Consider the following 14216-nt stretch of genomic DNA (forward strand, 5'->3'; position numbering starts at 1 on the left):
GTTTTGTCATTTTTTTCTTCCGAGGAGCAGTTTTTTTTGCGTTTTATTAAAAAATTGCAGTAGAGCGCAATTTTGAGATTTGGGGTTAGGTTTTTTTTTTAGATCGCAATGTTTGCCAGTCCTGATGTGTGTGTTCAGTTCGGTGAGTTTTGAAGCGTGTTAAGGGGGCAAATTACAGCTCAAAGAGGCAAAAGTGACTGTTTTTAGTACTTTTTTGTCTTGAAGGGGGAATTGCCAACTTCCTGTTGATTTCTGCCCGATGATATACAATTATGAAAACTAGGTCTAAGTCAGACCTACATAGAGGTTTTTGTTTCATGTCTCTCCGACCTTCCCAGTGGGAGTTACAGGCAGTTTTGTCATTTTTTTTCTTCCGAGGAGCAGTTTTTTTTTGCGTTTTATTAAACAATTGCAGTAGAGCGCAATTTTGAGATTTGGGGTTAGGTCTTTTTTTTAGATCGTAATGTTTGCCAGTCCTGATGTGTGCGTTCAGTTTGGTGAGTTTTGAAGCGTGTTAAAGGGGGTCAAATTACAGCTCAAAAAGGCAAAAGTGACTGTTTTTAGTAAATTTTTGTCTTGAAGGGGGAATTGCCAACTTCCTGTTGATTTTTGCCCGATGATATACAATTATGAAAACTAGGTCTAAGTCAGACCTACATAGAGGTTTTTGTTTCATGTCTCTCCAACCTTCCCAGTGGGAGTTACAGGCAGTTTTGTCATTTTCTTCTTCCGAGGAGCAGTTTTTTTTGCGTTTTATTAAACAATTGCAGTAGAGCGCAATTTTGAGATTTGGGGTTAGGTTTTTTTTTTAGATCGCAATGTTTGCCAGTCCTGATGTGTGCGTTCAGTTTGGTGAGTTTTGAAGCGTGTTAAGGGGGTCAAATTACAGCTCAAAAAGGCAAAAGTGACTGTTTTTAGTACATCTTTGTCTTGAAGGGGGAATTGCCAACTTCCTGTTGATTTCTGCCCGATGATATACAATTATGAAAACTAGGTCTAAGTCAGACCTACATAGAGGTTTTTGTTTCATGTCTCTCCAACCTTCCCAGTGGGAGTTACAGGCAGTTTTGTCATTTTCTTCTTCCGAGGAGCAGTTTTTTTTGCGTTTTATTAAACAATTGCAGTAGAGCGCAATTTTGAGATTTGGGGTTAGGTTTTTTTTTAGATCGCAATGTTTGCCAGTCCTGATGTGTGCGTTCAGTTTGGTGAGTTTTGAAGCGTGTTAAGGGGGTCAAATTACAGCTCAAAAAGGCAAAAGTGACTGTTTTTAGTACATTTTAGTCTTGAAGGGGGAATTGCCAACTTCCTGTTGATTTCTGCCCGATGATATACAATTATGAAAACTAGGTCTAAGTCAGACCTACATAGAGGTTTTTGTTTCATGTCTCTCCAACCTTCCCAGTGGGAGTTACAGGCAGTTTTGTCATTTTCTTCTTCCGAGGAGCAGTTTTTTTTGCGTTTTATTAAACAATTGCAGTAGAGCGCAATTTTGAGATTTGGGGTTAGGTTTTTTTTTTAGATCGCAATGTTTGCCAGTCCTGATGTGTGCGTTCAGTTTGGTGAGTTTTGAAGCATGTTAAGGGGGTCAAATTACAGCTCAAAAAGGCAAAAGTGACTGTTTTTAGTACATTTTTGTCTTGAAGGGGGAATTGCCAACTTCCTGTTGATTTCTGCCCGATGATATACAATTATGAAAACTAGGTCTAAGTCAGACCTACATAGAGGTTTTTGTTTCATGTCACTCCAACCTTCCCAGTGGGAGTTACAGGCAGTTTTGTCATTTTTTTCTTCCGAGGAGCAGTTTTTTTTGCGTTTTATTAAACAATTGCAGTAGAGCGCAATTGTGAGATTTGGGGTTAGGTTTTTTTTTTAGATCGCAATGTTTGCCAGTCCTGATGTGTGCGTTCAGTTTGGTGAGTTTTGAAGCATGTTAAGGGGGTCAAATTACAGCTCAAAAAGGCAAAAGTGACTGTTTTTAGTACATTTTTGTCTTGAAGGGGGAATTGCCAACTTCCTGTTGATTTCTGCCCGATGATATACAATTATGAAAACTAGGTCTAAGTCAGACCTACATAGAGGTTTTTGTTTCATGTCTCTCCAACCTTCCCAGTGGGAGTTACAGGCAGTTTTGTCATTTTCTTCTTGTCATTTTCTTCTTCCGAGGAGCAGTTTTTTTTGCGTTTTATTAAACAATTGCAGTAGAGCGCAATTTTGAGATTTGGGGTTAGGTTTTTTTTTAAGATCGCAATGTTTGCCAGTCCTGATGTGTGCGTTCAGTTTGGTGAGTTTTGAAGCGTGTTAAGGGGGTCAAATTACAGCTCAAAAAGGCAAAAGTGACTGTTTTTAGTACATTTTTGTCTTGAAGGGGGAATTGCCAACTTCCTGTTGATTTCTGCCCGATGATATACAATTATGAAAACTAGGTCTAAGTCAGACCTACATAGAGGTTTTTGTTTCATGTCTCTCCAACCTTCCCAGTGGGATTTACAGGCAGTTTTGTCATTTTTTTCTTCCGAGGAGCAGTTTTTTGTCGGTTTTATTAAAAAATTGCTCTAGAGCTCAATTTTGAGATTTGGGGTTAGGTTTTTTTTTTTAGATCGCAATGTTTGCCAGTCCTGATGTGTGCGTTCAGTTTGGTGAGTTTTGAAGCATGTTAAGGGGGTCAAATTACAGCTTAAAAAGGCAAAAGTAACTGTTTTTAGTACATTTTTGTCTTGAAGGGGGAATTGCCAACTTCCTGTTGATTTCTGCCCGATGATATACAATTATGAAAACTAGGTCTAAGTCAGACCTACATAGAGGTTTTTGTTTCATATCTCTCCAACCTTCCCAGTGGGAGTTACAGGCAGTTTTGTCATTTTTTTCTTCCGAGGAGCAGTTTTTTGTCGGTTTTATTCAAAAATTGCTCTAGAGCTCAATTTTAAGATTTGGGGTTAGGTTTTTTTTTTAGATCGCAATGTTTGCCAGTCCTGATGTGTGCGTTCAGTTTGGTGAGTTTTGAAGTGTGTTAAGGGGGTCAAATTACAGCTCAAAGAGGCAAAAGTGACTGTTTTTAGTACTTTTTTGTCTTGAAGGGGGAATTGCCAACTTCCTGTTGATTTCTGCCCGATGATATACAATTATGAAAACTAGGTCTAAGTCAGACCTACATAGAGGTTTTTGTTTCATGTCTCTCCAACCTTCCCAGTGGGAGTTACAGGCAGTTTTGTCATTTTTTTTCTTCCGAGGAGCAGTTTTTTTTGTGTTTTATTAAACAATTGCAGTAGAGCGCAATTTTGAGATTTGGGGTTAGGTTTTTTTTTAGATCGCAATGTTTGCCAGTCCTGATGTGTGCGTTCAGTTTGGTGAGTTTTGAAGTGTGTTAAGAGGGGTCAAATTAAAGCTCAAAAAGGCAAAAGTGACTGTTTTTAGTACATTTTAGTCTTGAAGGGGGAATTGCCAACTTCCTGTTGATTTCTGCCCGATGATATACAATTATGAAAACTAGGTCTAAGTCAGACCTACATAGAGGTTTTTGTTTCATGTCTCTCCAACCTTCCCAGTGGGAGTTACAGGCAGTTTTGTCATTTTTTTCTTCCGAGGAGCAGTTTTTTTTTGCGTTTTATTAAACAATTGCAGTAGAGCGCAATTTTGAGATTTGGGGTTAGGTTTTTTTTTAGATCGCAATGTTTGCCAGTCCTGATGTGTGCGTTCAGTTTGGTGAGTTTTGAAGCATGTTAAGGGGGTCAAATTACAGCTCAAAAAGGCAAAAGTGACTGTTTTTAGTACATTTTTGTCTTGAAGGGGGAATTGCCAACTTCCTGTTGATTTCTGCCCGATGATATACAATTATGAAAACTAGGTCTAAGTCAGACCTACATAGAGGTTTTTGTTTCATGTCTCTCCAACCTTCCCAGTGGGAGTTACAGGCAGTTTTGTCATTTTTTTCTTCCGAGGAGCAGTTTTTTTTTGCGTTTTATTAAACAATTGCAGTAGAGCGCAATTTTGAGATTTGGGGTTAGGTTTTTTTTTTCGATCGCAATGTTTGCCAGTCCTGATGTGTGCGTTCAGTTTGGTGAGTTTTGAAGCGTGTTAAGAAGGTCAAATTACAGCTCAAAAAGGCAAAAGTGACTCTTTTTAGTACATTTTAGTCTTGAAGGGGGAATTGCCAACTTCCTGTTGATTTCTGCCCGATGATATACAATTATGAAAACTAGGTCTAAGTCAGACCTACATAGAGGTTTTTGTTTCATGTCTCTCCAACCTTCCCAGTGGGAGTTACAGGCAGTTTTGTCATTTTCTTCTTCCGAGGAGCAGTTTTTTTTGCGTTTTATTAAACAATTGCAGTAGAGCGCAATTTTGAGATTTGGGGTTAGGTTTTTTTTTTTTAGATCGCAATATTTGCCAGTCCTGATGTGTGCGTTCAGTTTGGTGAGTTTTGAAGCGTGTTAAGAGGGTCAAATTACAGCTCAAAAAGGCAAAAGTGACTGTTTTTAGTACATTTTTGTCTTGATGGGGGAATTGCCAACTTCCTGTTGCTTTTAGCCCAAGGATATACAATTATGAAAACTAGGTCTAAGTCAGACCTACATAGAGGTTTTTGTTTCATGTCTCTCCAACCTTCCCAGTGGGAGTTACAGGCAGTTTTGTCATTTGTTTCTTCCGAGGAGCAGTTTTTTTTTGCGTTTTATTAAACAATTGCAGTAGAGCGCAATTTTGAGATTTGGGGTTAGGTTTTTTTTTAGATCGCAATGTTTGCCAGTCCTGATGTGTGCGTTCAGTTTGGTGAGTTTTGAAGCATGTTAAGGGGGTCAAATTACAGCTCAAAGAGGCAAAAGTGACTGTTTTTAGTACATTTTTGTCTTGAAGGGGGAATTGCCAACTTCCTGTTGATTTCTGCCCGATGATATACAATTATGAAAACTAGGTCTAAGTCAGACCTACATAGAGGTTTTTGTTTCATGTCTCTCCAACCTTCCCAGTGGGAGTTACAGGCAGTTTTGTCATTTTTTTTCTTCCGAGGAGCAGTTTTTTTTGCGTTTTATTAAACAATTGCAGTAGAGCGCAATTTTGAGATTTGGGGTTAGGTTTTTTTTTTAGATCGCAATGTTTGCCAGTCCTGATGTGTGCGTTCAGTTTGGTGAGTTTTGAAGCGTGTTAAGGGGGTCAAATTACAGCTCAAAAAGGCAAAAGTGACTGTTTTTAGTACATTTTTGTCTTGAAGGGGGAATTGCCAACTTCCTGTTGATTTCTGCCCGATGATATACAATTATGAAAACTAGGTCTAAGTCAGACCTACATAGAGGTTTTTGTTTCATGTCTCTCCAACCTTCCCAGTGGGAGTTACAGGCAGTTTTGTCATTTTTGTCTTCCGAGGAGCAGGTTTTTTTTTGCGTTTTATTAAACAATTGCAGTAGAGCGCAATTTTGAGATTTGGGGTTAGGTTTTTTTTTTAGATCGCAATGTTTGCCAGTCCTGATGTGTGTGTTCAGTTTGGTGAGTTTTGAAGCGTGTTAAGGGGGTCAAATTACAGCTCAAAAAGGCAAAAGTGACTGTTTTTAGTACATTTTTGTCTTGAAGGGGGAATTGCCAACTTCCTGTTGATTTCTGCTGGGGGTTGTCAATTTATGAAATGTAGGTCTAAGTGAGACCTACGGAAAGGTTTTAGTTTCATGTCTCTCCAACCTTCCCAGTGGGAGTTACAGGCAGTTTTGTCATTTTTTTCTTCCGAGGAGCAGTTTTTTGTCGGTTTTATTCAAAAATTGCTCTAGAGCTCAATTTTGAGATTTGGGGTTAGGTTTTTTTTGTAGATCGCAATGTTTGCCAGTCCTGATGTGTGCGTTCAGTTCGGTGAGTTTTGAAGCGTGTTAAGGGGGTCAAATTACAGCTCAAAGAGGCAAAAGTGACTGTTTTTAGTACATTTTTGTCTTGAAGGGGGAATTGCCAACTTCCTGTTGATTTCTGCCCGATGATATACAATTATGAAAACTAGGTCTAAGTCAGACCTACATAGAGGTTTTTGTTTCATGTCTCTCCAACCTTCCCAGTGGGAGTTACAGGCAGTTTTGTCATTTTCTTCTTCCGAGGAGCAGTTTTTTTTGCGTTTTATTAAACAATTGCAGTAGAGCGCAATTTTGAGATTTGGGGTTAGGTTTTTTTTGTAGATCGCAATGTTTGCCAGTCCTGATGTGTGCGTTCAGTTCGGTGAGTTTTGAAGCATGTTAAGGGGGTCAAATTACAGCTCAAAAAGGCAAAAGTGACTGTTTTTAGTACATTTTTGTCTTGAAGGGGGAATTGCCAACTTCCTGTTGATTTCTGCCCGATGATATACAATTATGAAAACTAGGTCTAAGTCAGACCTACATAGAGGTTTTTGTTTCATGTCTCTCCAACCTTCCCAGTGGGAGTTACAGGCAGTTTTGTCATTTTCTTCTTCCGAGGAGCAGTTTTTTTTGCGTTTTATTAAACAATTGCAGTAGAGCGCAATTTTGAGATTTGGGGTTAGGTTTTTTTTGTAGATCGCAATGTTTGCCAGTCCTGATGTGTGCGTTCAGTTCGGTGAGTTTTGAAGCATGTTAAGGGGGTCAAATTACAGCTCAAAAAGGCAAAAGTGACTGTTTTTAGTACATTTTTGTCTTGAAGGGGGAATTGCCAACTTCCTGTTGATTTCTGCCCGATGATATACAATTATGAAAACTAGGTCTAAGTCAGACCTACATAGAGGTTTTTGTTTCATGTCTCTCCAACCTTCCCAGTGGGAGTTACAGGCAGTTTTGTCATTTTTTTTCTTCCGAGGAGCAGTTTTTTTTGCGTTTTATTAAACAATTGAAGTAGAGCGCAATTTTGAGATTTGGGGTTAGGTTTTTTTTGTAGATCGCAATGTTTGCCAGTCCTGATGTGTGCGTTCAGTTTGGTGAGTTTTGAAGCATGTTAAGGGGGTCAAATTACAGCTCAAAAAGGCAAAAGTGACTGTTTTTAGTACATTTTTGTCTTGAAGGGGGAATTGCCAACTTCCTGTTGCTTTTAGCCCAAGGATATACAATTATGAAAACTAGGTCTAAGTCAGACCTACATAGAGGTTTTTGTTTCATGTCTCTCCAACCTTCCCAGTGGGAGTTACAGGCAGTTTTGTCATTTTTTTTCTTCCGAGGAGCAGTTTTTTTTGCGTTTTATTAAAAAATTGCTGTAGAGCACAATTTTTAGATTTGGGGTTAGGTTTTTTTTGTAGATCGCAATGTTTGCCAGTCCTGATGTGTGCGTTCAGTTTGGTGAGTTTTGAAGCATGTTAAGGGGGTCAAATTACAGCTCAAAAAGGCAAAAGTGACTGTTTTTAGTACATTTTTGTCTTGAAGGGGGAATTGCCAACTTCCTGTTGCTTTTAGCCCAAGGATATACAATTATGAAAACTAGGTCTAAGTCAGACCTACATAGAGGTTTTTGTTTCATGTCTCTCCAACCTTCCCAGTGGGAGTTACAGGCAGTTTTGTCATTTTTTTTCTTCCGAGGAGCAGTTTTTTTTGCGTTTTATTAAAAAATTGCTGTAGAGCACAATTTTTAGATTTGGGGTTAGGTTTTTTCATTAGATCACAGTTTTAGCCAGTCCTGATGTGTGTGTTCAGTTCGGTGAGTTTTGAAGCATGTTAAGGGGGTCAAATTACAGCTCAAAGAGGCAAAAGTGACTGTTTTTAGTACATTTTAGTCTTGAAGGGGGAATTGCCAACTTCCTGTTGCTTTTAGCCCAAGGATATACAATTATGAAAACTAGGTCTAAGTCAGACCTACATAGAGGATTTTGTTTCATGTCTTTCCGACCTTCCTAGTAGGAGTTACAGGCAGTCTTGTTTTTTTTGTTTTGTTCCTAGGGGGCGCTAGAGCGCAATTTTGAGTTTTGGGGTTTGGTTTTTTTATTAAAAGGCAATTTTCGCGGGTCCTGATGTGTGGGTAAAATATGGTGAGTTTTGAAGCATGTTAAGTGGGTCAAATTACAGTTTAATGTGGCGGCGGAAGAATAAAGAATAAAGAATAAAACCTTACAAATTCAATAGGTCCTTATGTCCCATTGCATAAGGACTCCCTCTGGGAGTCCTTATGCAATGGGCCATGCGGGCCCTAATAAAAACTAGAACAGCCAAATAGCTAAAACTAGTATGCATACATCTAAAAAAAAAGGCTTTTTTAAAAGCATCCACAGTCTGTGGTGCCCTCAGGTGGTCAGGGAGAGCGTTCCACCATCCTGGAATTCAGAATCAGATGAAAATTATTAAGCAAAATGTGTGTCGCTGTTTTAAAGTGTGACTTAAAACATTTTCTGAACAGTTAAAGAAGGTTCTCTTGAGTCCATTATTGTCCTATGGAATCCAAACGAATTGGAAATTGTCCAGCGTCACAGAACGTGGTTTTTATTTCAATTCCTCACCATATGTATCTTTCTTGTTCGGTCAGGCCGTCCTGACGTACGCCACGCGGGCCGGGGAGCGGCGCTCCAGGGTGCACACGCTGACGCTGCGATGCTCGCGACACCTGCAGGATACTTTCCGCCAGTGCCAGGCCCAAACGCTGCTCACCTTCTACTGCAAAAAGAGTAAGGATGGAAAGAAAACACAAAAAAAGGACTCAGTAATTAAGCCCATTAGGTGCTATAGACCAGGGGCGTCCAAAATGTTTACTTAGGTCTGCACACTGAAAAATTTAAGCATGGTGGGGTCTATATTATATTGGTTTTGAGAATCAAAAAATATTAAAATTACGATTTTTTTTTTACAATTAGGCTCCCCTGAAGTTTGATCACAGGTTCTCTGTCATAAAAATGTTAAAAATAGGTAATTATTATTTTATTTTATTTTTTTATTCAAAGATTAAATCGCTAGATCAACTTTACGTTTATCTGTCGATACAAAGTACATTTTTTCAAAATGTTTAATCCCCTTTTTGTCAAAACGTATGGCCATAGTGGATCTAACATAATAGTGTGAGAGTCCAGTCCATAGTGGATCTAACATAATAGAGAGAGTCCAGTCCATAGTGGATCTAACATAATAGAGAGAGTCCAGTCCATAGTGGATCTAACATAATAGTGAGAGTCCAGTCCATAGTGGATCTAACATAATAGTGAGAGTCCAGTCCATAGTGGATCTAACATAATAGTGTGAGAGTCCAGTCCATAGTGGATCTAACATAATAGTGTGAGAGTCCAGTCCATAGTGGATCTAACATAATAGTGAGAGTCCAGTCCATAGTGGATCTAACATAATAGTGTGAGAGTCCAGTCCATAGTGGATCTAACATAATAGTGTGAGAGTCCAGTCCATAGTGGATCTAACATAATAGTGAGGGTCCAGTCCATAGTGGATCTAACATAATAGTGTGAGAATCCAGTCCATAGTGGATCTAACATAATAGTAAGAGTCCAGTCCATAGTGGATCTAACATAATAGTAAGAGTCCAGTCCATAGTGGATCTAACATAATAGTGTGAGAGTCCAGTCCATAGTGGATCTAACATAATAGTGAGAGTCCAGTCCATAGTGGGGCCAGCAGGAGACCATTCCAAGTGGAGACAGGTCAGCAGTGCAGAGACGTCCCCAACGACACAGACGAGTGGTCCACCCTAGGTCCCGACCCTGGACAGCCAGCGCTTCATTCGTTGCCACCGAACCTGTGCACCCCCTCCACGAAGGAGAGCGGGACAGAGCAGAAAAGAAACGGCAGATCAACTGGTCTAAAAGGGTGGTCTAGTTAAAGGCTAGAGTGTACAAATGAGTTTTAAGATGGGACTTAAATGCTTCTCTATGGTTTAGTGCTGTGCATGTAAGGCATTGTTGTGCTTCCAGTGTACTGTGCAGTGCTGGAGCGCCCCCTGCAGGAGCTGCGCGAGGAGCTGCAAACAGACCTCACGGAAGCGCTGGCGTCCTACCGTAAACACGGCTGCTCCGCTTCGGTGTCCACCGGTCAGGTGAGACCATTGACAATATATATATCTTTGGAATTAAATGCATGTTAAAATCTTTGCACGCGCTGCGCAGCTTGTCCTCCCTCAGGGCCTCCGAGCACTTCCCGTCTACGTCAACAGTCTGAGGAAGAGCGAGGTGCTGCTGCCGGGCCTGCGCACCTCCTCCGTCCACCAGCGCCTGCAGCAGCGCTGTCAGGTCCTGCGACTCGACGCCTCGGCGAGCGCCGCACACTTCTACCCGCTGCTCCTGCCTCTGGTCAGTCACACGCACGCACGTGCACAGCCCAAAAAAAATGCATTTATTAGTGTAAAAAGAAGTGAACCACTGCAAAAGTATCACTTTTAAAACAGTCCAAATCATGGTTCACTAGTCTCGCTACATTTTTCACGATGTAATGGATAGGGGTGTCTCCATCCAATATTGATATCTCATTATATCGGCTTGCATCTAAAATCAAATTTACACGCTCCTATACATGCAACAAAATAGATGATATTTGTCTCATAAATGATATTTGTCTATTACCTGACCGCTTCTCTGTTAGCTATCTCTCTTTGTTTATAATGTACATTTTCTGCTGGATCTGCTTTCTATTTCATGCTGCCCTTTTTTTTTTTGCTGCAGCTCTTACATATACCGTATTTTCCGCACTATTAGCCGCACCTAAAAACCACAAATTTACTCAAAAGCTGACAGTGCGGCTTTTAACCCGGTGCGCTTTATATATGGATTAATATTAAGATACATTTTCATAAAGTTCGGTCTCGCAACTACGGTAAACAGCCGCCATCTTTTTTCCCGGTAGAAGAGGAAGTGCTTCTTCTTCTACGCAAGCAACCGCCAAGGTAAGCACCCGCCCCCATAGAACAGGAAGCGCTTCTTCTTCTACTGTAAGCAACCACCCGCCCGCGTAGAAGAAGAAAAAGCGCGCGGATATTACCGTACGTTTCATTTCCTTTGTGTGTTTACATCTGTAAAGACCACAAAATGGCTCCTACTAAGCGACAGGGATCCGGTTCATGAAAAGACGCAATCTCTCCATCCGCACACGGATTACTATTTCACAGCAACTGCCTAAAGACTTTCAAGAAAAGCTGGCTACTTTCCGTGCATATTGTAAAAACAAGATAGCTGAAAAAAAGATCCGGCCAGAGAACATTATCAACATGGACGAGGTTCCACTGACTTTTGATATTCCTGTGAACCGCACTGTGGATACAACGGGAGCACGTACGGTGAATATTCGCACCACAGGGAATGAGAAGTCATCCTTCACTGTGGTTCTAGCTTGCCATGCTAATGGCCAGAAACTTCCACCCATGGTGATATTCAAAAGGAAGACCTTGCCAAAAGAGACCTTTCCAGCCGGCGTCATCATAAAAGCTAACTCGAAGGGATGGATGAAGAAAAGATGAGCGAGTGGTTAAGGTAAGTTTAAGTTTACGCGAAGAGGCTGGGTGGCTTTTTTCACACAGCTCCGTCCATGTTGATATACGACTCCATGCACGCCCACATCACGCTGGTTTGTAATATATTATTAAAGTTTGACTGACCTATCTGACTGTTTTTTTGACATTCCTTTAGCGCAGTTAGATGCGGCTTATAACACGGGGCGGCTTATAGGTGGACAAAGTTTTGAAATATGCCGTTCATTGAAGGCGCGGCTTATAACCCAGGGCGCCTTATGGTGCGGAAAATACGGTACATATACTGTAATATTGTACATGGTAATTGGTAGAGATGTCCGATAATGGCTTTTTTTTGCCGATATTCCGATATTGTCCAACTCTTAATTACCGATTCCGATATCAAGCGATACCGATATATACAGTCGTGGAATGAACACATTATTATGCCTCATTTTGTTGTGATGCCCCGCTGGATGCATTAAACCAGGGGTGCTCACACTTTTTCTGCAGGCGAGCTACTTTTCAATTGATCAAGTCGTGGGGATCTACCTCATTCATATATATCATTTATATTTACTTATTTATGAAATATATGTTTTTGTTAACAAGTTAAAGGTGTTTAATGATAATGCAAGCATGTTTAACACATATAGTTAATATTGTTAATACATTAAAGGTGTTTAATGATAATACAAGCATGTTTAATACATATAGTTAATATTGTTAACAAGTTAAAGGTGTTTAAAGATAATGCAAGCATGTTTAACACATATAGTTAATATTGTTAACAACTTAAAGGTGTTTAAAGATAATGCAAGCATGTTTAACACATATAGTTAATATTGTTAACAAGTTAAAGGTGGTTAAAGATAAAACAAGCATGTTTAACACAAATAGTTAATATTGTTAACAAGTTAAAGGTGGTTAAAGATAATACAAGCATGTTTAACACATATAGATTCCTTTCTTTCATGACGACAAGAATATAAGTTGGTGTATTACCTGATTGTGATGACTTGCATTGATAGGAATCAGACAGTGGTGATGATAACGTCCGCATTTTCGAATGGAGGAGAAAAAAAGTCCTCCTTTCTGTCCAATACCACATGAAAGTGGTTGGTTTTTGGCATCTTATTTGTCCAGCTTCCGTACTCCTTTGTATACACTTTACAAGAAATACATTGTCGGCAAACTCCGTAGCTTGCTAGCTTGTGCACGCCAGCTTTCTGAGACTCTTATTTTGGTAGCGCAGGCAGGATGAAGCAGAGCTTTTATTGTGCAACTGTGCAGTCGGTCTTTGGAGTTTTGACGACAGGTACGGCGCCAGAGTCTGTTGAAATAAAGTGTTTCTCGCCTTCCAATCGGTAATTTTAATGAGCTGGCAGCAGCCAGTGTCATCTCAGAAGACCCTCGGGTGCCGTGAATGTCAATCAAGTGACGTCATAGTGAAGATTTATGATCGCTCATTTTTAGGACTATTTTTTTATGCCTGGCTGGTGATCGACTGACACACCCTCCGAGATCGACCGGTAGATCGCGATCGACGTAATGAGCACCCCTGCATTAAACAATGTAACAAGGTTCTCCAAAATAAATCAACTCAAGTTATGTAAAAAAAAATGCCAACATGGCACTGCCATATTTATTATTGAAGTCACAAAGTGCATTATTTTTTTTAACATGCCTCAAAACAGCAGCTTGGAATATGGGATATGCTCTCCCTGAGAGAGCATGAGGAGGTTGGGGGGGGGGGGGGGGGGTAGAAGGTAGCGGGGAGTGTATATTGTAGCTTCCCGGAAGAGTTAGTGCTGCAAGGGGTTCTGGGTATTTGTCCTGTTGTGTTTATGTTGTGTTACGGTGCGGATGTTCTCCCGAAATGTGTTTGTCATTCTTGTTTGGTGTGGGTTCACAGTGCGGGGCATATTTGTAACAGTGTTGAAGTTGTTTATACGGCCACCCTCAGTGTGACTTATATGGCTGTTGACCAAGTACGATTTGCATTCACTTGTGTGTGTGAAAAGCCGTAGATATTATGTGACTGGGCCGGCACGCAAAGGCGGTGCCTTTAAGGTTTATTGGCGCTCTGTACTTCTCCCTACGTCCGTGTACACAGCGGCGTTTTTAAAAGTCATAAATTTTACTTTTTGAAACCGATACCGAAAATTTCCAATTTTACATTTTAAAGCATCTATCGATACATGACTTAATACAAGTTAGCCGCTGTTTAAACTAGGTATTTGGATCGGATCGGCCGCCGATATTTGCCAAGAAATGTGTATCGGCAAGGCATGGGAAAATGCCGATCCAGATCCAGTTTAAAAAAAAACTCCGGTCCATGTTTTCCAACGCACAGATTTAAATAATACATTCCACTTTTCTGCTACTCCCTATTTCCGTTCCGCATTTTCCAGCACACCTTCAACACATCCACAGGTCTGTGGATTCTCACGCAGTTGCTTTTAGCTGCTGGCATTACACGACAGGCTCTTCTCACTCTTTCCTGTGTCTCCCTCTCACAGACAGCAAGCGCACCTTCTTACACACGTCACATACTGTCACGTCATACGTCACATACTGTCACGTCACTCACGTCACATACGTATATGTCCCAGCAGAGAGGTAGCAGCATGGCTTACGTTAGCTGTGATGCTAGCGCAGCCGCGCCTGCTCAAGCGTCCTCTGCGCACGGCAAATCTATGCCACGCACAAAATCAAATAAAAAAAATAAGCGCATAACAATTTTCGACACACGGACACGACAGAGAAAACAGTTTTCGTCATCATTGTTCAAATATTGTGACGTCTGTCGAGACGCTTATCTCCATTCGGTGCCACACGTCCACACCATCAAAATGCAGAGGCAAACATTTCCACATCAA

General features: G+C 40.6%; 1 protein-coding gene across 1 annotated transcript in view; it reads left to right on the forward strand.

Moving 5' to 3' along the window:
• LOC133577918 (protein transport protein Sec24C) overlaps window positions 1-14216 on the forward strand; it is a 55410-nt gene that overhangs the window by 35430 nt on the left and 5764 nt on the right. Inside the window, exons 15-17 of the mRNA XM_061932056.1 lie at window positions 8422-8560; window positions 9809-9930; window positions 10001-10183. Coding sequence (XP_061788040.1) covers window positions 8422-8560; window positions 9809-9930; window positions 10001-10183 — 444 coding nt within the window. The remainder of the gene's footprint in view (window positions 1-8421; window positions 8561-9808; window positions 9931-10000; window positions 10184-14216) is intronic.

Source organism: Nerophis lumbriciformis, linkage group LG03, assembly GCF_033978685.3.
Source record: "Nerophis lumbriciformis linkage group LG03, RoL_Nlum_v2.1, whole genome shotgun sequence".
Classification (NCBI taxonomy): Eukaryota; Metazoa; Chordata; class Actinopteri; order Syngnathiformes; family Syngnathidae; genus Nerophis; species Nerophis lumbriciformis.